Source organism: Leptopilina heterotoma, unplaced genomic scaffold (assembly GCF_015476425.1).
Source record: "Leptopilina heterotoma isolate Lh14 unplaced genomic scaffold, ASM1547642v1 Lhet_219, whole genome shotgun sequence".
Taxonomy (NCBI): domain Eukaryota; kingdom Metazoa; phylum Arthropoda; class Insecta; order Hymenoptera; family Figitidae; genus Leptopilina; species Leptopilina heterotoma.
Window position 1 is genome coordinate 608,003 of NW_025110936.1, and position 24,797 is coordinate 632,799.

The following is a 24,797-nucleotide window of genomic DNA, read 5'->3' on the forward strand; positions in this document are numbered from 1 at the left end:
AATGTGGGACTGCAAACTTGAAAATAATACAAAAACACAAATTCTTGATGTGGATTTCGGATTAGTAGAAAATGGAAAGACTGGTTTTAAAATTGTTAAATTATTTAACAAAACGGATGTAAGTAAATAGTGAATAAGTTTATATTGTACTCCAAAATTTAATAAAAATTAGATAGGTTACTTAAATAAACCTTTTTTTTTATTAATTTAGGTGGAAAAGTCATACGAGGTGCAAAGGGATCCTTCAACAAATCCAATAGATAATGTCTTCGTAATGAAGGAATATTCTTGGCTATTAGATTCTGGATGTGAATATTCGTGTCACATGACTTATCAACCACGTGTGCCATTTTGCAAAAATACTGATTATTTCACAATAGTCGACAATGATGGAATTGAATGTTTGAAAATTGTCGCCAAAGGAATTAGCACAGGTCTCTTTCTTTTTTACTTTCTGTTTGAATATAAAATAATTTTTTTGTAATTTTTCATTTATTTATTTATTATTTTATTTATTACTTTTATTATTTATTATTTGTTACAAATTCATAAATTGTATTTTTTTTAGGTCCAAAGATTGAATTTTCCAAAACAAAATTGATATTTTATTTAGACGAGGGAGAAAAAGAGGAATCAATGAAGAGGGAAATAAAAATTAGGAACATTTCGAAAGTGCCAGCAATTTTTCAATTTGATGTCGACGAGGAGCATTGTTCTTTTAAAGTAACTCCTTTAACTGGTGCGATTGAACCGTCTTCATTTATTAATATCACAATTTTCTTCGTTCCTTCTGCGACTGGAATCTTCACCTATTATCTACCTTGTTTATTTCTCAATCACGTAAGATTTATTTTTTCTGCACATTAATTTACTTAAATTAATTTTTTTTAATTGTCTATTTCAATTATTATTCAAATTATATTTTTTTGTTTAACTTTATTTTTAATTCGATTACTAAAAACCAAAATTAAATTTTTCTTTTATTATTTTTTAAAAATTTCTTCAGAAAAGATTTCTTTTCTTGCACATTGATTTATTTAGATGTAATTTTTCTAATTCTATCTATTTAAATTATTTTTATTTGTTTCACTTAATTATTAGGTATTAATTAATGAATTAATTAATTTTTATTTATTATTAATTTTTATTTATTTATTTATTTATTATTAATTTTTAGTTATTTATTTATTGTCAATTTTTATTTATTTAATTACTAAAGATGAAAATTAACTTTTTCCTAATTAGAGACCAATGATGATTGAATTGTACGGCTGCCTTGGATCAGAATACGCCAGTAAAAATGAATTTCAACGGGATGTTTTAGCTTTTGCTCTGCCAGAGCAAGAAGGATATGAAAATTACATGAATAACGTGAGTAATGTTCGAAGGAGGGAACCGCCATTAATTTCCTTATCAAATAATTACATTGACTTTGGACAAGCATCTATTGGATTTAAAAATTACAATCGCAGACCTCCTCAAACAGTCTGCTTTTATAATCATTCTTCAATAAATTTTCATCTAACGTGGGGAAAAGGTATTAAATTTAGAGAAAAATTTGAGGAAACAAATTCAAAATTTACATTATTTTTCTCTTTCTACAGTAAAATCTAATATTTTCAAAATAAATCCCCCTGATATCGAGGTTAATGAGCAAAATTCATTTCTATTTGAAATCAGTTTTAATCCTCGTGAAGAAAATTCTTTCTACTATGGAGAAATTTTACTCAATATTTTTAGAATTGAGGAGAAACAATTGACAATTCCGATGGTATTGCCTCTGAGAATAATGGGTACAAAATATATTTTAATATTTTTAGTATTTTAATATTTTTAGTATTTTAATATTTTTAGTATTTTAATATTTTTAATATTTTAATATTTTAATATTTTTAATATTTTCTAATTGTATTTATATCAAATATTTAATTTTATAACTAATTAAGTTTCAATTGTTAATTATCGTTCAAAATAGGTCATTCATTTCGTAAAGGAACAAAGAGACCAATTTCCCATTACAAAATTCCGCAAATTGTTACAATGCCCGCATGTTGTCCGAACTATCCAGTCTACACGACATTTTTAATAACAAAACTAGAGAGTCAATCTCCCCTGATGTTTCATTTTTTACCACCAAACCCCACTCACTTCACAGTGAAACCAATGTTGGGAATAATTTACAAGTATTAAATCTTAATTATTATTCAAAAAATTTGATTATAGAATATTTTGCCCTCAATTTATTGTTTATTAAAGAGATTATCAAATAGTAACAGTTGAGTTATTTCCTGAAGATGATGAACATTTATATTACGAACGATGGGCGATTCAATTCAATGACTGTGAAAAATCGAAAGATTTTATTGACTTTAAAGGATACGCGGAATATTTGAATCTACAATTTGAAACTGATAATTGTTTTTCATTTGATCCTGTTTTTCCCGGATGTCGTCAATTTCGTCAAGTTTCGGTTAGAAATATTACACGACACTGCATCAAGTATGTTATGGTAATTGAAAGTTAATTTCAATCAGAAATAGAAAAATTTGTATTTTTAAAAAATTATTTTTTTAGATACTCATTTGAGGATTTACCAGAGGAGATAAAAATCCAAAGTAAGGAGGATATTATTAATCCGAATGAAACAATTTGGCAAAAATGGATGTTTCATCCTTTGGAAATTGGAAATTATAATTTCAATGTCAGTTGTAAACTGATTGCAGTCGATGGCGAAACAATGGAAGTGAAAGATTCTCCAAATAAAATGCATCATGTTAAAGTAACAGGAGTTAGTGAGGAAGGAAAACTAATGGTATAATTTTTTCCATTTCTTTACTAATGATTAATTACTATAATGACTAATTATTATTAATTCAGGGTTGCCACAAAAAATTAATTTTGTTTTTCCCTGATTTCCAGACAAAATTTTCATTTTTTCAAAGTTTCATTTTTTCTTTAAAGAATATTCTGATTCACTCTAAAAATTATTAGATATTAAAAAAAAATTTATTACATTTACTTACGAATTTCTTTAATTGTAAAATTATTTGCAAACATCAATAACTTCATTATTTTTAAATAAGTATTTAATTATTATTTTTCCATAGGAATTAAAATTCTTCAAAACATTTAAATTCAAACATTTTTAAAATTCAACAGCTTATAAGAATATTATTATAAAACATGAAGATATAAATCACTCCGAGTCTTCGACTAGGAGTAATTCATATCTTTTATTTATATAAATTTTATATAAATTTCGATTTCCATAAAATGTTTAAAAAGAAAAATTAAATTATTTACAAAAATTATAATAAAATTCATTGCAAGAATTCAATTACTTTCATTGTAAATTAATAAAATTCTTCACAGGGTTTCAATTATTTTTAATAGAATTTTAAATAAATTTCTCGAAAAATGAAATTATCTTCAAAAATTGTTTGCAAGAATTAAATTACATTTCACAAATAATGAAATTCTTCGTTGAATTTCAAAAATTTTCAAAATTTACTATTTTAATAAAAGTTTTTAAAAGAATTTAGTTATTTAAATAAAAAGTAATAAAATTCGTTGCAGGAATTCAATTATTTTCACAAGTAATAAAATTTTTCATATGAATTCAATTGTTTAAAAAAAAAATTTGATAAAGTTCGTTATTAGAATTCCATTATTTTCATAAATTATAAAATTTTTCTGAGGATTTAAATTATTTTTAATGCAATTTAAAATAAAATTCTTGAAAAATGGAATTATTTTCTTAAATTTTTGGCAAGAACTCAATTACTTTCATAAATTAATAAAATTCTTCACAGGATTTTAATGATTTTTAATACAATTTTAAGTAAATTCTTCGAAAAATGTAATTATTTTCAGAAATTTTATTAAAATTCTTCGAAAGAATTCAATTATCAATTATTTTAAAAAATTCATGCTTTAATGCTTTTAATATATTCATTAATATTCATTTTTAAATCAATTTTTATTGGAAAATTCTACAAGAATTCAATTATTTAAATACAAAAATAAATAATTTACTGAATAAATGAATGTTTCTCTAAATTGAATTATCATAAAAAATTTTATCAACATAATTGAATTTTTTCGAGGAATTTTAATAAAATTTTCAGGAATGATTAAATTTTAAGAGGAATTTGATTAAAATTGTATTAAAAATAATTGAAATTCTATGATGAGTTGTATTATTCATGAAAATAATTAAATTTTTGTAAAAAATGTTATTACTTATGAAAGTTACTGAATTATTTTTGGAAGAAATTTATAAAAAATTTGTAAATAGTTGAATTCCTGTGTAATTTTTATTATCCATGAAAATAATTTAATGTTTGCTTAGAATTTTATCACCATTTTTTTTTTAAATTGAATTTTTTTTAAAAATGTTATTAAAATAGTATATATTGAAAATCATTGAATTGAGGAAAATTTTTTGAAAATAATTGAAATTTTGCAAAGAATTTTATTAAAATTTTTGAAAATAATTGAAATTTAGAGAAGAATTTTATTATTTTTAAAGATAATTGAATTTTGACAAGAATTTTTTTTTAATTTTTGAACATAATTGAATTTTTGCAATTATTTGTAACTTCTCCAAAATTTAATTTTTTCCAGTACTTTAATAAAAATCTCTGACTTTTCCCTGATTTCCCTGACTAATTTTACTTTCCCTGACTTTTCTCTGAATTCCCTGACCTGTGGCAAACCTGTAATTACTAAATTTAATTAATTACTAATCTTTACTTTAAATTTTTTTTATGAATTTAATTTTAATTAATTAACTAAATTACCTTAGATTACTTAAAAATCATTAAAATTATGAATATTATTTTGTAATTAAAAGGCAACACCAGATGAACTCATTTTTGACGAATTAGCCGTACAGAATTCGAAAACTCTCAACTTCGAACTTATTAATTTGAGTCGTGTAGTTGTACACTTTATATTATCAACAAAGCAGAAGAATTTTCCCATTGGATGTCTCGAGAAAGATGTGAAAATTTCACCGCAAATTGAAACAATTTTACCGCAAGAAAAAATGATAATCAACGTCATACTGACTCCTCACGAAAATGGATTTTATGAGTTTTATGTTCAATATTCAGTGCGAGTGGATGCGAATTCGGAGAAATTGGTTTTGAATAATGAACCAGAAAATATTTGTCACGTCAATTGCGCCAGTGTCCATCCAACTTTAATCGTAAATATTATATTTTTAACAGTCTAGAGATAATTATTATATTTTTTACTTGAAAGTGGAGAGAAATTTCTCTCGCACTTGAAAGAGGGAAGAAATTTCCCTCGAACTTAAAAGAGGAAAAATAAATATTTTTAATAGGTGAAAGATCTTTTGTACTTTGCATCACAACCTGGTATCAGTAAAGTTTCTCTCTGGAAATCGATGAAAATTAATAAGTGAGTACAAAAAAACTGCATAAAGATGATAAAATTGTTTTTTAAAATTATTTTAATGAATATTGATTACGACGAAAATATTGATAATGAATATTGATGAAATAATCAAATTTGATGAATTTATAATACATTTTTTTCCAGGTTCAACAAAATTTTGCAAGATTTAAAAACAAATTGCAAATCTACTTTAGAAATGACATTTCCCGTATTTACAATTCATGAGGAACCACTTCGCATTGTACTTCTTTTAACGAATCCAACGAAATTTCCAGTTTCCTGGTCTTTGAAAAGGATTCAAATTTGTTCGTGTGAGAAAAAATTGAAATCACGAAGTTTATCATTTCAAAGTGTGGTTTATGATTGTGTGCATAGGGAAATATTTAAAATTTATCCTAAATCAGGAACAATTCAGGTGAGCATTTTAATTATTTTATTCTCTTCTTAATTTCAAAACGAAAATTATAAGAATTTGTTATTTTTATTCTCTTATTATTTTCAAAAAGAAAAAAATATGAGAATTTGTTAATTTTATTCTCTTATTATTTTCAAAAAGAAAAAAATATAAGAATATGTTTAATTTACTCTCTTACTACATAACTTTCAAAAAAATTATAAGAATTTGTTAATTTTTTTTCTTTTTTGAATAAAACAGACACGGGGAGAGGAAAGACTTTCGATGGAGATTCGCTATAATTTATTGGGAATAACTGAACTCGAGTGGGAATTAATTTTAACTGACAATAGACGTATTACTTTAAAAGTCAACTTAAGATGTGTTTCTGAAGAATGTGATGAACTCTTTTTTCAGGACACACTTTTATCATTCGATAAAGTTCACATTGGAGATTTAAATCCGATTCATCAGGTAACTCTAATGAACTAAATGGAACTAAATCGATTTTTTTATTTAAATTTCTGTTTTTGTACGAATTTTTTATACAGGATTTTATGATTCTCGTAGAAAAATGTATATATATTTTTTAATTTTCTAGATGTGCTGGTTGTATAACAGTACTAAACGGGAAATTTCCTACAGTCTGGATGTAAATACTTTAAAAGAAATTAATAGGAAATTTTGTGCAGATATTTTCACTTGTGTCAATCCTTCGGGTTCTTTGAAAGGAATGTCTCATCAACCAATTATTTTTAAATATCATCCACGGCAATTTCAAGAATATTTGGTAAATTCTGTTACTGTAATCAATTTCCTCGTCCATTTAATAGATATTTTAATTTAATTTAATTTAATTTTAAATTTATATTAATTATTATTATTTAGTAAATTATGTTATTTAAATTAATTTCTATATCAAATTTAATTTAATTTAATTAAAAATTGTTTAGTAAATCCTGTTACTTAAATTAATTTCTATATCAAATTTAATTTAATTGAATTTAAAATTATTATCATTATTTAGCAAATTCTGTTATTTAAATTAATTTCTACTTCAAATTTAATTTAACAATTTAATTTAAGATTATTACTATGAATTTAAAATTATTAATTTCCAATTTAATTTTGATCTTTTAATTTGTTATTTTTTTAGTGTTGTAAAAATAGTTTCAAATTTCATCTGTTTTCTTCTGTATTTTTCTGTATAAATTAGTAAAAAATTAAACAGCACTCGAAAAAACAATTTAAATATTATCCAAGAAAATTTCCAATAAGTAGCTACAGATTTTATACAAATGGTAATGAAAATCTATATTTATTTTTGATTTAAAAGATAAAAATCCCATTAAAACTTGGCAAAAAGGAAACAGAGTTAATCATAAAAGGAGAGAGTTCCCGAGATCCGATAACTAAAGTCGTCGAAAGAATTTCTCCTTATCAGGATAAATTCTCAATACCGGAAGTACCAGTCTATTTTAATACCGATAGTCTCACTCTTTCTCCATTAACAACGCAATCAACAATTACAAGAATGATCATGATTCACAATCGTCATCCTCAAGATATACTTGCATACACTTGGGAAAGGTTAAAATCAAAATTTAAAATTTGTTTCATTATTCAATAGTAATGGTAATAATAAATAAATAAATAAATAAATAATAATAAATAAGTAATAATAATAATAATAATAATAATAATAATAATTTTTTCATTACCTAATAAATAATAAATTTTCATTACCTAATAAATGATAAATATTAATACCAAATATTAAATAATAAAAAAACCTATAGACAATAAAACGAAAATTAATAATGACAGAAGAAGAATTTATAATTATGTCTATTTTTGATATTTAATTAAATTATCTTCAGCTCTGAAGTTCCGGAAATTATTAAAATTAGCATTCATCCATCGAGAGGAAGAATACAATCTCTAAAAATGCAGACATTTTTGTTAACCGTAATTACCGGCCCTCGACCATCGAAAATAACAATTTGTCTCAATTGTAAATTCATCAATATTAGTGAGAAACGTCTTTATGAAAAGGAAATTTTATCTTCGTTGCATACGTTGAAATCTTTAGAAAACAATTTTACTATCACGGAAAAAGGAATTTATTATCCGGTATTAATTTCTAATAAATTCAGAATTATGAATTTAAATTACAAAATGAAACAAAAAAAAAGTTACAAAAATATTCTAAACTGTATTCAATAATAGCGATTTTATTATATTACCAGAAATAATTGATTTTAAATTCAATTAATAAATAGTAAAAAAAAATTATTACTCATAAAAAACAGATGTAAAAATTACAATCAAAAATAATATTATTATAAAAAATTAGAAATAAAAAGTAAATAATTGTTTTATACAGAAAGATGTACAAGAGAAGAGAGAGAATTTAAAACCAAGCGCACCATTTTACAAAGGTTTGACGATTCGCGCCTTTATTTACAGTAAAGAAGATTTTGAAATGAAAGCAACATTGGAACAACAATTAAAATTGATGCCTACAAATGAAATTAAGTTGCACAGCGTGAAAAAAGGAGCAATTGTTACTGAAAATAGTTTAAGAGTGTCTGGATTTATTCTAGAATGCATAATTTGGTAAAATTGTCTAGTATTGTAAAAATTAATATCAACATTGTTTTTAAAAATTATTTTTTTAATTAAAAATTTTTTTCTCTTTTTAGGGATATTTTGAATAGCAGAGAATTTCAATATCTTATGAAAGAAGTTAAAAATGACTCAACGGGTGTGAAATACTCACAAATAGTAATTGATTCAAGAAAAAGGAAAGCATTGGTGAGAAAATCTTTTATTAAACCACCGAAAAGTATGATTGAAAATATATTACAGACGGTAAGTTTATTTAAAAGAAAAAAATATAATTCTCATATCGAATACTCTTTACCGAATCTTTCTTATTTTTCATCTTCTGACGTCTAGATTAAAAAAATGATTCTCCTCCAATATATTTAATTTAAAAAAATTTGTTTTTTCGAAATTTTTATTCTAATGATTTATTTTAATATTTAGTAGATCAAATATTTAATTTATTTTAAAAATTTTAAATCTATTTGAAAATTAAATGTTTGTAAAAAAATATTCTAGATGATATTCACCATAATTCATGAAGAATATGGCCTGGACAGAAATCATTTAGTCGAACCAATTGACATAAGGCAACCAAGACAACTTACCTATAGAAAAAAATCGTCCGGCACCCAAATGAATCGGTTCTCGCAATTGTGATTATTATAAGTGTCATTAAATTTTAAGTCTCAAAAAAATTACTTGAAACTTGAATTAACTTTAAAAAAAAGAGGATGGTTTATTTTAAAATAAAATTTTCTCATCTTATCAACTTCCTTCTTGTTCGAAGGGATCACAAATTCGCTTAAATACAGCTAAAAATTTATCTCCTTTATTTCGCGACACTTTCTGTCCTTCTTCTGTACTCTCGTATAATTTCTCGACAATTGGATCATCGTTCTGTGAAAAAAATTAGAATACATAATTATAAAATCTATTTGTATATAATAGAGCAAAAAAACAAATTTTTTTGCATGAAGAAAAAATAAAAAACAAATCAATTTGCTTGGAGAAAAAAATAAAAAACAAATCTATTTGCTTGGAGAATAAAATAAAAAACAAATCTATTTTCTTGGAGAAAAAATATAAAAAACAAATCTGTATGATGGAGAAAAAAATATTTTTAACTTACAAGTTGATCGTCAGGAATTCTTTTAAATAACGGATGCTCCTCGAAATGATGAACCATCCATTCATGTAAATCTTTAACGTCAGTCATCGTATATACAATTGCCTGCAAAAAATTTTTTTGAAATTCAGAAAAAAAGAATAATAAAAAAGATACAAATAAGAGAATTGTAATAATAATAATTTCAAATATTACATAATTCAAATTAAAAAAATGTAAAATTATATTCTTTGGCACTGTTTTATTAATTATTAATATTTGATATTGAAACCTACATTTTCTGCGAGAACATATCCATATTCGGCTAATAGTGTTTGATTAATAATTCGCCATTTATGTTTAGCCTTCTTGAAATGAGGATCGGGATAAAGAAAGAACATTTTCTTCAGCTGTGAAATATAAATATGAAAGTAAATATTTTAACAGGCTTCGTACTCGATAATTAATTTTAAAAAAGTAGCAAAAAGTACCTTAAAGACAGAAAAAAGTAGCTATCGAAAAATTAAACTTGACGTCTCAATTTTTTTTTATAATTTCTTAATTACATTCAAAAATAGAATAATTTTTTAAAATAAATCTTTAAATATCTATTTATTTTATCTACAGGAATTAAAATATTTCAAATGATTTCAATGTAACGCATTTTTGAAATTTAACCATTTCTAAAAATTTCAAAAGTAATTCTTTCAAAATTCAATCATTTTTTTGTTGAAATTTATAAATAAAATTATTCAAAACTTTAATCATTTCATTTTATTCAATTATAAATCAATTCTTATTAGAAAATTCTACGAGAATGAAATTATTTAAATAGAAAAATAAATAATTTATTAAATAATTGAATATTTCATAAATTTGAAATCTTATAAAGAACTTTATCAACATTTTTTTTAACAATTGAATTTTTACGAAGAATTGCATTAAAATTGTTAATAATAATTAAATTCATTCAAGAAATGTAATTAAAAATGAATTGAAAATAATTATTGCACTCTAAGAAACAAATTGCATCAAATTTTTTAAAATAATGGAATTTTTACGAAGAATTTTCTTCAAATTTTTAAGATAAATTGCGCTTTTAGTGGAATTAATTTAAAATTATAATAAAAATAATTGAAATCCTGTGATGAGTTTTATTATTTATGAAAATAATTTAATTTTTGGTACCGAACTTTAATAAAGTTTTTAAAATGATTGCATTTTTGAAAAGAATTTAAAAAAAAATCTTTTTAAAGAAATGGTTTTTTTCAAAAAATGTTATGAAAATTGTGTTTTAAATAATTGTATTTCTTTAAAAATTGTATATTATTTATAAAAATAATTGAATTCTTTCAAAGAATTTTATTAAAATTTTTAAAAATAGTTGCATTTTTCGCGGAATTAATTTAAAATTGTATTAAAAATAATTAAAATCCTGCGATGAGTTTTAATATTTATAAAAATAATTGAATTCTTGCAATGATTATTATTAAATCTAACAAATGTTACGCGCGGAACGTGATTTTCAATCTATTATTATTATTATTATTATGCAAATTACAAAATTTTTTTATTTCAAATATCAATTTTTGAATAATTTCATATTCAAACATTTAAAAAATTCAATTATTAACTAATTTACTAATTATTCTTGTTTATTAATTTCAAAAATTTTAATAAAATTTTTCACAAGAATTCAATTATTTTCATAAATAATAACATTCTTCGTAAAAATTCAATTATTTTTATAAATAGTAAAATTTTTTACAAGAATTCAATTATTAGTTTTAATCAAAATGTTAACCGAATTTCACGAACGAATACAATTATTTTCTAAAATTTTAATAAATCCTTCTAAACAATTAAATTATTTTAAAAAAATAGTAAAATCTTTGCAAAAATTGAATTATTTTCAAAAAAATTTCACAAAAGAATTCAATTTTTTTTTAATTCGTTATAAAATATTTGGAAAAAATTCAATTATTTTCTAAAATTTTAATAAAATTCAATAATGAAATGTTCAATTTAAATTATTAACAAACACGATTATTTTAAAAGCTTGAAAGAAATTGTTCATAAAATTCAATTATTTTCAAAATTTTTAATTAAAATTATTAAAGAAACTTTATTATTAAAAAAAATTTCAACTGTTAACAAATTTAAAGTAGTATAAATTCTCAAACATAGAAGAAAGTTGCTTTTACTGTAACAAATAAAAAAAAGTATTCAAATAAGTAGCAAATCGTAAAAAAAGGTAATAAATAGTAGGTTTCAGTAGATGAATGCAAGGCCTGTTTTAATGGACTATTTTTTTGAAAGAGAAATTAAAGAAAACTCGAATAAAAAAAATACCTGTCCTTTGTGAAAATAATTCGGCAAATATTTCATGGCATTCGTTCTTATGCAAGCAACATTTTGATATTGTCCGGGATATTGATGGCGTAATGCTGAAATTCGATCCATCACATAATCCGAGACTTTGACCCTGATTTCCATGCCAACAATTAAATTATCAGGAAACATCGGTGACAATGTAACTGTACAACAATTTAAATATTAGTGTTAATTATAGTATTGTTATTATAAATTTTGTTTCTTATTTTTTTGTTCAAGTGAAATATATAAGTATTATAAAATATATAAATGCATAAAATAGAAATAAAATTAAGAGGAAATTATTACTCAATAATCCACCATATCCGCAACCAATGTCAGCGAACTCCACTTGCTTAGTCATCTCTTTAATTTCAGATTCTTTATCATTCGTTTCGGCTAATGTTGGATACAAGTCGTTCCAATTCATCGCGTCTGGATTCAAAGGGCTGTGAAGAATAAATTTTTTGAATTTTTAAGGTAAATATTTACAAAAAATTACGTCAAATATTGTGTACTTTGAAAATATGTAAATGTTTTTCAATCTTAAAGAGAAATGCTCCAAAATTTCTAGAAATACTTTTAACAATTATTCCAAAAATTACTGCAATAAAAATCGAAAAAAATTAAATTTAAAACTATAAAATATTTTCTAAATAAACAACTTTATATTATGAAAGAATTTGAATTTGAAAAAGAAATAAATATTTAAATTTTTATTTACTCAATAGTTCAAAATGTTTAGAACATAAAGAAAATACGTTTAATTGAAGAGAATATTTAGCAAACGAGTGTGAATTTATGAAAAATAAATTTAAGTGATATTAAATGAAAAAACTGATATTTTTCTCTAATTTAATTGCACAATTTTTATTTATTTTAAAATCTTAATATTTATACTTACTATTCTATACAATGATCAGCAATGGGATTGGAATGTGCCCTTTGTCTGTAGTATTTCTTTTGTGGTAAATTTACAGCCGTCATTTTTCTCCTTTTTTAATAAAAAAAAAAGCTCCAAAAATGAAAAGTATTTATAACAGGGGTGCTTAACCTCAAAATACAAATAAACAGAAAAGTGTCAATAACATCAAGAATTTAAATCCTTCGCTCAATTCTTTTTCCCAAGATGGATTAAACTAACTGAAGGTTTTTAAATTTTGAGTTCAATTGCCCTTCTTTGAACTACTTTACAAAAAAAAGTATGTTTACATCCTTTTTGTTTTAGGTTTAAAATTTAAAAAACTAAATGACACATGTGCTTTTCGATACTGTTTGGGCCTAGTGGCAATTTTTGAATCATTTAAAACCATTTTCTCCAATACTCAGTCGATAATTAATCCTCCGATAATAATTAATTTCAATTTCAGACACTTGTGTCACTGCAGTCTATTGAATAAATGCACAACAAGAATAACGAAATTTCGAGTGAATGGAGTGTTTTTTGTCTGTTAAAAACTGATTTTTCCTATAATATTTTAAATGATAGAATATAATTTAAGTAGAATTTAAGAGCTTCGAGATATGAAAGTGTCCAACAAGTAGAATCAAACAGTTAATATTAGAGATACACGACTAAACTGACATAAAGGAATTGGAGTTACATCGCCTTTGTCAGGTGAGGTTACAAAATAAAGTATAATTTAAACTTCAAACACTCATGGCAAATTTAAAGTCCCTGACTAATTTTTAACATCCAATTCTCATTAGTATTAAATGAAAATTTTTAAATCCCGAGACAACTATGTATTGTAATTTCACAGCAGTTTTTGAGGTTATTTTTTTCTACACTCTACTTTTGATTTTTTTTTAAATTCTTATTATCTTAGAGAAAAAAAAATTAATCTCGCAATTAACTCTGATTATAACTCTTTATCAAAGATTAGAAAATTTTAATAGACGTGTCATATTTGCTTTTCAGTTTGCTATCAATTTTTTTATGTTTGAAATTGAAATTCGCACTATTTTGAATTTTTTTCAGTTTTAAATATTTTAATTAATTGTAAATTTACATTACAAGTTTTTTTGTAGTTTAAGAAAAAATTTACATGGCCAAATTTTTGTTATCAATATTATTTTTTTTTATTGTTTTCCTTAACCTTGAAAATCGGAATTCTTTTTAAAAATCGAAACATTTAGTTTAAATAATTTTTTTGTTTACAATGCAAAATATAATAATTTGTCATTTTTTATTTTAAAGGATTCTTTTCGTTATAGTTATTTTAATAATATGTGAATGCAATTAATTATTTTCGTCTTTACCTTGAAGTTCACTTGCAGCGCGAAAAATGGTCTAATTTTTTATAAGCTTTAGAGTTCAAGGCATAAGATCGATTGAATGTTGTATAGAAGTCGGATGAATATCCACTGTGCGTCCAATTATAATGATACTGAACTTTATACATAATTATGAATAAACTTTTTAATTCTCGCTTTTTTTTGCCTTCTTTTCTCAGGCTCTAAAAAATGGATGTTAATTTCAAAGGAAAATACTCAAAAGCTATTTTTAGATTATTAATTGTCTTCTCACTTATCTAGAATTAAACTGAATTTAGTCGATTTGTCAATTTCGGAGGAGAACGATATTTTTCAGAATGTCATTTTTTAAAAATTCTAAATGAAATTTCTAAAAATTCTAATATCTATTATCAAAATTATTTTTGTTTTGTTTTTATTAATTAATTACTCATCAATAAACTTATTATTATTACTATTATTATTAATTATTTTACAGTTTTATTAATTTTTTTATTTAATTAAATTTTAATTTCGACTATTTTAGGTATTTAATTATTTTACAGTTTTATTAGTTGTGTTAATTAAATTTTAATTTTCGATTGTTTTAGGTGTTTCGATAAAATATGAGAATTTATCACTGAAGGCATATATGACAGGAAATCAAATTGGAAATTATAAACTCTCGTGTAATATTGGTAAGAATTTTTGGTTTTGTTTGTAAATAATTGAATTTATCTGTGTTGAAATATGCGATAATATAATATAGTTACCTTCGAGTTAGACAAGTAGAAAGAATTATAATATAATTACGATAATTAATTTATCGAAAATTGTTTTTTTTTGTGGAGATTTTTGTTCCATCATGAAAAACAATAATTTTTAGTGATGGATATTAAAAATGTGAATTTACAGTTTATTAATCTTCGATCATGGTCATTGTTCGATACTGAAACAACTTCGGTAACGTATATATTTTGATAAAATTCCACTTTTTTTTCTAATAAACTAGGGTTGAAAGTTCAGGATCGTTTTATTAGCTCTGGTATTTTTTTTTTTTATTTATAATTATAGAACCTTGTGATCTAACAGGTCTTTGATGTAAAATAACAAAATGTCATTGAGATTCGCTACTTTCTTGCATAATGGGAATTTATTTTTAATTAATTAACGAATTTTACTATATTAGTTAATTATAAATTTAAAATTCATAAATTTTACTTTATTAATTACTTATAAATTTATAATTAATGAATTTTACTATATTAGTTATTATTAACTCTAAATTTAGAGTTAATAAATTTTACTACATTAATTATAAATTTAAAATGAATACATTTTACTGTATTGATTATAAATTTAGAATTAATAAATTTTACAAAATTAATTCTAAATTTAGTTGGAAAAAAAATTGAAAGAGTTGAAAAAAATAATCCATGGAAAGAATTTTGAAATTCTGTTAACGTAGGGCACTTAAAATTATTAACAAAGGACCACTTGTTTTTATAAGTGTATTTAAGATCCTCGGTACATAATTCTCGTTGCACGTGTCATGACTATTGTTTCGCAGCTCACATATAAATGAGAGTGAGATCCCTCTCCGATATTAAAAAAAGTGCTAACGTTGTTCTAATCAATCTCTTGTATTCTCGCAGACCACTCGACGTTTCAGTCAGTTGCTCGTCGTCCGCGATTAGACATAATCTAGTTTCGCATACACTTTGTTCCATATTTTCGATTTTACTCCCCTCAGAAAATAATTCGATGAAAGTGCGCTTATTTTATTTTTACTTGAATCGAAATGTTTCCTTATTTACAATGAATCTCTCGAGACAAATTTTTCCGCTTTCAATTAATTTCTTAATTCTTAGTTTCTAATTAATTTTAATTCTTAGTTCGTAACTAATTTCAATTTTTAGTTTTTAATTAATTTTAAATATTTTTTTAAAATTATTTTTATTTTTAGTTTTTATTTTTCCTTTTTTATTTTTAATTGTTTAATTAAAAATAACAAATAGACGAAAAATTGAAAAATACTTCACCTTTCGAACGAAACGACAGAAATAGTATTTTTTTCGTCTTTAAACAAAGAATTTGATAAAAATTCATTTAATCTCAAAATACGAAATTTAAAAAGACAATAGAATTTGATTTGAAAAACAATAGTTTAATCTATTACTTATCATTGGAGATAATTTTCAATTTTAAAGGTCAAAAAGAATTATTTGTCCAAAGGGAATTCTAATTAAAATTTTTGTCTCTGAATTTAAAATTTTTCCCCTTGACTGTCGATAAGAAAAAAATGTCTCTCTCATAAAGATAACATTTTTTTTAAGTTCAAATAGTATTTTCCCGGTAAATAGAATTCTGAATTTTACGCAAACTTGCAAATAATGTCTTTACATAATCATAAAAATCCATCGAGTTGAAAAAAAAATTAAAAAAAGTTTGTCTCCTGAGAAATTGTGTGGAAAATTTTTAAATTTGTGATAAAAGAAAAAATTTCCCACAGGCATACAATTTTTTTTTCGCGGGGAAAATTCAATTTATGTGATAAATAAATCGTGAAACTTGGAAGTTGTTCGTTTGACCGGTTTCTGTTATCGTGTTTTTATATGTTTATTCAAGAGTAGGTGTGTATTTTTTTTTCGTCCACGACACCTGTTATTATACCAAGTATAAAGGAAAAACAGGCATTGAGGAGTATTTTTTTTTTTATTTATTCGCTGTTATGTAAGTTTCACGAGTGCTCTTATTGTGTTCAAAACGAGAAAAAGAGAGAGAGAGAGAGAGAGAGAGAGAAGGAGGGAGAAAAAAAGGAATATTCCAGGATATAATGTGAATTAAACAATTTTTTTTCGTTCTCTTCGCTTTCTTCATGTCACACCGTAAATCCAAGGATGTTAGAATTGTTTCCCGACACGATGATTATCGAGCACTTTCTTTGTTTCGGGGTAGATCCCCATTCATTGTTCAACGTTTGGAGCACCGTTTCCAAGAGGTAATCGAAAAATGATCGAAAAATGATTTTTTTATTAAAAAAAAGGGAATTACTTTTTTTATTTACGTAAATTCTATTTATAGTTTTATTTCTCATAGCAATTATTATGCTAATTACTATTTATCAAAGTGAGACTAATTTTTCTATTGAGGCAATTATTCTGCCAATTAGTATCGGCACATTGAATTTAAATTAAATTAATATTAAAATTAAGTTTAAATTAAAATTAAATTTATTAAATGAAAATTGAAATTAAATTAAATTAATTTAAAATTGATTTAATTAATTTCGAATTGTTTTCTTTTCGCAATTGTCAATGAATCGGTAAAAATAATAATTTATAAATAGAAGTAAATTGTCTGTTGTAATTTCGTGGGTTGATTCTATTTGATAATAATTTGTCCGGAAATTTGAATTGATGAGCCAAATTATACCTGGATATTCACCGAAAATATACTGAGACAACCTAGATTCAAATAACTTGGCTCTTATTCGCAAAAACGTGCCTCATGCAACATATGAATATATAAAATACAATTCTGTCTTGTTTTACGTAAAATATAATTGTTCCACCAGTGATTGTATTGTATAGACAAATAACTATTTTTTGCTCAGAATTTCGCTACAAAATTATAGACAAACTCGTCAATTTTTTACGATCTTTATTCTCTTAATTTTTTTCTAAAATTTTATTTTTTTATTTTTCAAAATTACAAAATTTGAAATTTTGATTATAATTTTTATTTATATTTTTATTTACATTATTACTAATACTACTATGAATTTTACAGAGTTTGGAAGCAATTTTATTTCATTGAAAGGAGCACATTTGGGAAATTTTTCTCCTTCAGTTTCATTTCATTTTGTGATTCGAGTCGTCATCGTAAAAATCATCTTCTTCATCGTCATCATCATTATTCAGAAATAGATCGAGAAAAAGAAAGAAAAATCGATAGAGAAGAAGAAAAATTGATAGAAAAAAAAATTGATAGAGAAGGAGAAGAAAAACTTGATAGAGAAAGAAAAAGAAAAAAATTATAGAGAAGAAGGAAAACTTGATAGAGAAAAAGAAGGAAGGAAAAAAATCGGAGGAATAGAATTCGGAAAATTAGAAAAGTGCAAAAACGTGAGAATACTTTTTGGAAAATTCATTGTTTCTTGAAATATTATCTTTGCATGTTAATAGAGCCATCTTCAGAGCTTTGGTTACGTGAAATGTTTAGAGATAACTTATCTCCTTAAAATGCTACCAGACCGAATTGTTATCATTTATCACGAGATGCTGGTTGAATTACATCAACAACGATAAATTCTTGTTTCCCTTTCTTCGACAATTTTTTTTCGTCTTCTTTTTTATTCTATAAAAGCCGATCAGTAATCAATAGGAATCTGCTCTTTCCACACATAACAATATTCTTCCTTCAATTTGTTTTCATTCTCATTCGTTTTTCAAAGTGTCGTTAATTATCAATTATCTTAAAATTTATTTTTCTCAAAAAGAAAGTGAAACGCAAAATAAATAAATAATAATAATAAATTAATAAAGTGAAGTTATTGAATCTAGAGAGTAGAGAGTGATTGTTAATTTCAAATATTGATAATTCCTCAAGTATTTATGTATCAATAGTTTCAGAGTAACAATGTCCAAAGTGATTCACATTGTGAATGTTGTAAATAACGTTTTTTTCTTCCCTCATAAATATCGTTGTTCGCATTTAAATGGAGACGAACTTTTAATTTATTTTTCATTAAATAAACGTCGTAAAAATTTTTGTCGAATAGAAAATATTTGATTGTGTTTATTTATTATTATTATTATTATTGTAGACAAAAGTGACTTTTATTTTCCTCGGAATAGAACTTTCGATAATTTTTCTATAATATCTATTATTATATACTATGAGACTTGTGCCATATTTTAACCTGCATGCGCCAGGATATTTTCGAAAAAAGAAATCAAAAACTTTAAATGAATCGACATCGTTGCTTTTAACTGTTAGTGACAGTCGTTCGAGTTTATCCTGTTCTTCATCGAGTAATCGAAGTAGTAAATCTTATGGATCATTCCTCTCAGTTGACGGTCTAAAATCCTTGTGGAATTGGCGAAAAAAGGTATAAATTCTCCTCGATTAAATTTAAATTCAATTATATTAAAAAAAAAAGTTTTTCTTTTTAGTTGGAAAAGAAATTGAAAATTGAAGTCAAAGTGAAAAAGAAAATTTCATTTCTTGAAATTTCGTCTTTTGCGAGAAAATTTCCCATGCAACGAAAAGTTTATTTGATAAGCTTATAACAATAATATCTGTTATTTGCACAAGAATCGTGTGTTTGACGTCAATTATTTTTTCCGATAATTTTATCATTTAGAATCTTTCCTGAAAGTGATTTCTTTTGTACTAGTTTACAATATAATTTCTATTTTCTGATTATTATCATTATTTTGTATTTATTCTGAAAGTTTGTGATATTATTCCACAAAAAAAAATATTTCTCTAGAACTAAACTACGAATTTTGAAATATTATTATTTAATTATTTTTATAAAAAATTATTCTCGAGTGAAAATTTGTGTTTTCGTCTTTAATTTAATAACATGTCGAAAGACAAGAGAGATAATTTGTTAGAGATTGATTTAAATTGTTCGATGTACTTAACATGCATAGATTGCATTGCAACATATATGCAAATAGATATTCGATTCTTCTGTTTATAATTATGTATATGCAATTCTATTTTAAATTATTTTTAGATTCCAATAAATTTTATTCTAAAATTCCTTTTTTTAATTTAAATTACTCAAGAATTATTTTTTTAGAAAGAATTAATTTTTTAAAATAACTTTTTTTAGTTCTTGAAAAGTGTTGAATGTTCTTTTGATTTAATTTTAATTTTATACAATTATTCGTTATACAATATTGAACTATATAATTGATTTTTGGCACGAGTTTGTCATCTGTCTTTAAGGAGTCGAAATAAGTCTCGGTCATCGCACGTTTCGAGCAAATAAACTTTCAATGAATGAATGAAACTTATCCCTTCCATTGACTGTATTTTCTAAATCTGGCTTTCTTACTCTTAATTTTATTTTCCCATTCGGTTCTCTGCTTTTATTATCGTATTCCAATAATTCACCTTTTTCTTGGTTGGAGTGAGTCACTTTCGGAGGTTTCGTCAAATTTAAATCTGATTTTTTTGAGTAATTGGATTTTTCAGTATATTTTTTTGTATACTTTTTTACTTTTCTACTTTTCTCCATTTTTTTTAATTAAAATTGTACGATTCTCTTAATTGTTTGTAGAACTAAAAAAACAAAAACAATTTTAATTGTCATGATAGTCAAAATTCTGTATTTTGAACACTTGGAAATTTTTAATCTTCTCGATCATCAGGGGAATCACGAAATTTATCTACAAACGAAAAGGCAAATCTGTTTTTTCTTCTCTCGATATTTTAGTCAGTGGATTTTTTTCGTTTAGTATATTTATTTTTTCAGTATTTATTTATTTTTTTAGTATTTATTTTATTTTTTAATTTATTTATTATTTGTTTAGTATATAATTATTTTTTTTGTTTTATTTATTTATTTTTTAGTATTTTTTTATTTTTTGCTTTTGTTTTTGTATTATTTATTTATTTTTTAGTATTTCTTTATTTTTTGCTTCTTCGTGGAGGAAGCTTTTTTATTATATTCATTTATTACTGAATTTAATTTATCTTTTAATAATTGACTGTAAATTTTCCATTCTGTGAAAAAATTGTACTAAAATTCTTTTGTTATTTGATTTCAGAATGAAAAACATAAGATCGGATATAGTGTTTATGTTTGAGTGCTTGCAATATTTCCTTAAACATTGCGGTGCATTAAATTTGAGGAAGACCATAAATTTAGACACATGAAATCGTTTACTTTGATGGCAATGTCTTCCAATTGCTCGTGTTTTATAAGCTGTAATTTTCATTTGTATCAACAGTCACGCTTCTTCTCTATATATGCACTTATATTGCTCGTGGTGTTAATCATAGAAGCACGACTTGATAATACCGAGAATCAAGCAATTTAATTGCTTCAATTATTACACGAACGAAACTTTATTCTATGCCACTTGCCACAGTAGACATTCTTTTTTCATTTATGTTAATTAATTCAAAAATTATTCGAAAATTGTCTCTCGAGTATATTTTTTTATTTATTTAAATTTGTAAAACTGCTTTTAAATTTTATTTATTTCTTTATCAATTAATTTATAGATATTGATTTAGATTAGGTATATTAATTTATAAATTACCTAATTATTTTATTTTTTAACGTATATTTAAAAAAAGTTAAGATTGTATTTTTTAAATCGAAAAAATTGAAAAATGTTTTTTGAAATTACAAAGAAAGGAAAGAGAATTTGAACTAAAATATCAAGGATCACAATGATTGCTATTTAAACATTTTTTTTCTATTAAAAACCAAGTTCTATAATTAAAAATAAAATTCTGTTCTCGATAAGAGTAATAATAAATATTGAATTGCATTAATGAATAGAGTCGAGTAGGCAATGAAACGTTAATGACAATAAGGAAATCCTCGTGGAGAACTATTTCTGGAATGTTAAATGATCTTAAATTCACTATTGAATAACGAAAGGCTGAAATCATCGCCAATTGAAGGATGATTATTACCAGACTTTTTATTTTTTTAATTGCTCCACGATTTATTTCAAGGAATATTTATATTTATTTATTTACGGCCGAGGACAATCAGGGTTGCCACAGGTCAGGGAAATCAGGGAAAAATCAGGGAAAGTAAAATTGGTCAGGGAAATCAGGGAAAGGTCAGGGATTTTTTATTAAAGTACTGGAAAAAATTGAATTTTGGAGAAGTTACAAATAATTGCAAAAATTCAATTATGTTCAAAAATTAAAAAAAATTCTTGTCAAAATTCAATTATCTTTAAAAAATAATAAAATTCTTCTCTAAATTTCAATTATTTTCAAAAATTTTAATAAAATTCTTTGCAAAATTTCAATTATTTTCAAAAAATTTTCCTTAATTCAATGATTTTCAATATATACTATTTTAATAACATTTTTAAAAAAAATTCAATTATTAAAAAAAAATGGTGATAAAATTCTAAGCAAACATTAAATTATTTTCATGAATAATAAAAATTACACAGGAATTCAACTATTTACAAATTTTTTATAAATTTCTTCCAAAAATAATTCAGTAATTTTCATAAGTAATAACATTTTTTACAAAAATTTAATTATTTTCATGAATAATACAACTCATCATAGAATTTCAATTATTTTTAATACAATTTTAATCAAATTCCTCTAAAAATTTAATCATTCTTGAAAATTTTATTAAAATTCCTCGAAAAAATTCAATTATGTTGATAAAATTTTTTATGATAATTCAATTTAGAGAAACATTCATTTATTCAGTAAATTATTTATTTTTGTATTTAAATAATTGAATTCTTGCGTAGAATTTCCCAATAAAAATTGATTTAAAAATGAATATTAATGAATATATTAAAAGCATTAAAGCATGAATTTTTTAAAATAATTGATAATTGAATTCTTTTGAAGAATTTTAATAAAATCTCTGAAAATAATTACATTTTTCGAAGAATTTACTTAAAATTGTATTAAAAATCATTAAAATCCTGTGAAGAATTTTATTAATTTATGAAAGTAATTGAATTCTTGACAAAAATTTAAGAAAATAATTCCATTTTTCTAGAATTTCATTTTAAATTGCATTAAAAATAATTGAAATCCTTAGAAAAATTTTATAATTTATGAAAATAATGGAAGTCTAATAACAAATTTGATCAAATTTTTTTTTAAACAATTGAATTCATGTGAAAAAATTTATTACTTGTGAAAATAATTGAATTCCTGCAAACGAATTTTATTACTTTTTATTTAAATAACTAAATTCTTTTAAGAACTTTAATTAAAATAGTAAATTTTGAAAATTTTTGAAATTCAACGAAGAATTTCATTATTTGTGAAATGTAATTTAATTCTTGCAAAAAATTTTTGAAGATAATTTCATTTTTCGTGAAATTTACATATTTAAAATTGTATTAAAAATAATTGAAACCCTGTGAAGAATTTTATTAATTTATGAAAGTAATTGAATTCTTGCAACGAATTTTATTATAATTTTTGTAAATAATTTATTTTTTTTTTAAAAACATTTTATGGAAATCGAAATTTTTATAAAACATGAAGATATGAATTACTCCAAGTCGAAGACTCGGAGTGATTTATATCTTCATGTTTTATAATAATATTCTTATAAGCTGTTGAATTTAAAAAATTTTTGAATTTAAATGTTTTGAAGAATTTTAATTCCTATGGAAAAATAATAATTAAAAATACTTATTTAAAAATGAAGTTATTGATGTTTGCAAATAATTTTACAATTAAAGAAATTCGTAAGTAAATGTAATAAAATGTTTTTTTTTTGAGTATCTAATAATTTTTAGAGTGAATCAGAATATTCTTTCGGGTCAGGGAAAAATGAAAATTTTGTCTGGAAATCAGGGAAAAACAAAATTAATTTTTTGTGGCAACCCTGACAATGAAATTGAAAATAGCCTATTTTTTTCTTCAAAAAGGAAAATATTTTTATTCGTAAATAGAATTGAAAAAAATACGAAAATATAACTCGAAGATTAATTTTCAGAAATGGTGAATTTGAAAATGATGAGAAGAATATTTTACATCCTTTGCAAAGGGCGGATAAAAATTTCTTTTACAGAATTAAATTTAAAAAACTGAAATTGAATTTAAGAAAATAAAAAAGAGAAAAATAAGAAAATATTAAGAAAGAAAAGAAGAAAATATTTGTAAAATGTAAATTTTATTTATTTTATTATTTAATGAAATATTATTTATTTAGAAATTTTTATCAAACTTTTTAGTTTTTAACAGGAAAGTTAGAAAATTTTCGAATTCTCCATTACAGAAAATTTTTTTTAAATCTATATTATTTTTTTTATTGGTATTTTTTTCTTGTTCCACAGTTGCAACATCTCAAAGTTTGTTGTCAGATTGTAATGTGTTTTGTAATCAGTGGTGTTGTCTTAATAAGAGAAGAGAGAATATTACACGCACTTATATGATTCTACACAGTACATTTTCTTAGGGTTCTCAAGTTGGGTATATAATTGAAGTAGTGAGACACTTTGTTCTTAAATGTTTCATCGACTCTTGAAGCTTTGGTTTCTAGTTAGTTGTCATGTTCATTAACATGAACACTAGACGTGCCTCTCGAAAATTTGTGCTCACATGTGTTTCTCCTCATTCTCTCTCCACTCGTGATTATTATTTTCTTGTGCTTCTTTGAATTCAAAATATTAATGCCCGCAAAATGCTCAAATTTACATCAGTTCACTGGGTTCGTATATTTCTTTTTTCGAAAATTTCCCGACTTAATAAAATTGATTTCTGAATACAGAAATTATAATTATAAATATAAATAAATTATTATAATATTAATATTAAAATTATACAGAATTTCTGTATTCTGTATAAAGTCTCTATAAATTTTAAATAACAATGATTTTCGGCTTTGAAAATTAATTCCTATTTGTCCGAAATACTCGATTTTTATTTTTTCGAATTCTATTTTCTATGTTTGATAAGAAA

At 23.3% G+C, this 24,797-nt stretch overlaps 3 protein-coding genes across 6 annotated transcripts in view; 2 read left to right on the forward strand and 1 right to left on the reverse strand.

Moving 5' to 3' along the window:
• Window position 1: 1 nt before the first annotated feature.
• On the forward strand, window positions 2-9,085 carry LOC122501964 (cilia- and flagella-associated protein 65). The gene is made up of 18 exons (XM_043611772.1): window positions 2-118; window positions 212-434; window positions 569-840; window positions 1,246-1,537; window positions 1,605-1,793; window positions 1,976-2,183; window positions 2,257-2,499; window positions 2,575-2,812; window positions 4,856-5,212; window positions 5,351-5,427; window positions 5,641-5,839; window positions 6,080-6,292; window positions 6,420-6,608; window positions 7,155-7,408; window positions 7,699-7,951; window positions 8,205-8,437; window positions 8,524-8,692; window positions 8,945-9,085. The coding sequence occupies exons 1-18, from the start codon at window positions 2-4 to the stop codon at window positions 9,083-9,085; spliced, it is 3,867 nt and encodes a 1,288-aa protein (XP_043467707.1).
• A 54-nt stretch (window positions 9,086-9,139) lies between these two features.
• Window positions 9,140-13,166, reverse strand: LOC122501970 (tRNA (guanine-N(7)-)-methyltransferase). The gene is made up of 6 exons (XM_043611783.1): window positions 12,811-13,166; window positions 12,216-12,355; window positions 11,886-12,070; window positions 9,830-9,943; window positions 9,558-9,659; window positions 9,140-9,325 (listed from the first exon to the last, which is right to left on the reverse strand). The coding sequence occupies exons 1-6, from the start codon at window positions 12,891-12,893 to the stop codon at window positions 9,194-9,196; spliced, it is 756 nt and encodes a 251-aa protein (XP_043467718.1). The 5' UTR covers window positions 12,894-13,166; the 3' UTR covers window positions 9,140-9,193.
• Window positions 13,167-13,327: 161 nt separating this feature from the next.
• The window catches only part of LOC122501965 (kinase D-interacting substrate of 220 kDa), a 33,546-nt gene continuing 22,076 nt past the window's right edge, over window positions 13,328-24,797 (forward strand). The window contains exons 1-2 of one of the 4 annotated variants that reach the window (XM_043611778.1): window positions 13,328-13,524; window positions 14,753-14,839. Coding sequence is in view for 3 of the 4 variants with exons in the window: in XM_043611775.1 (XP_043467710.1) it covers window positions 19,042-19,254 (213 nt within the window). In the remaining variant the exon portion in view is untranslated. Of the gene's footprint in view, window positions 13,525-14,752; window positions 14,840-14,911; window positions 15,105-15,811; window positions 15,912-16,653; window positions 17,143-18,624; window positions 19,255-24,797 lie in introns of those variants that run through there. The other 3 variants (XM_043611776.1, XM_043611777.1, XM_043611775.1) reach the window with 3 other exon arrangements.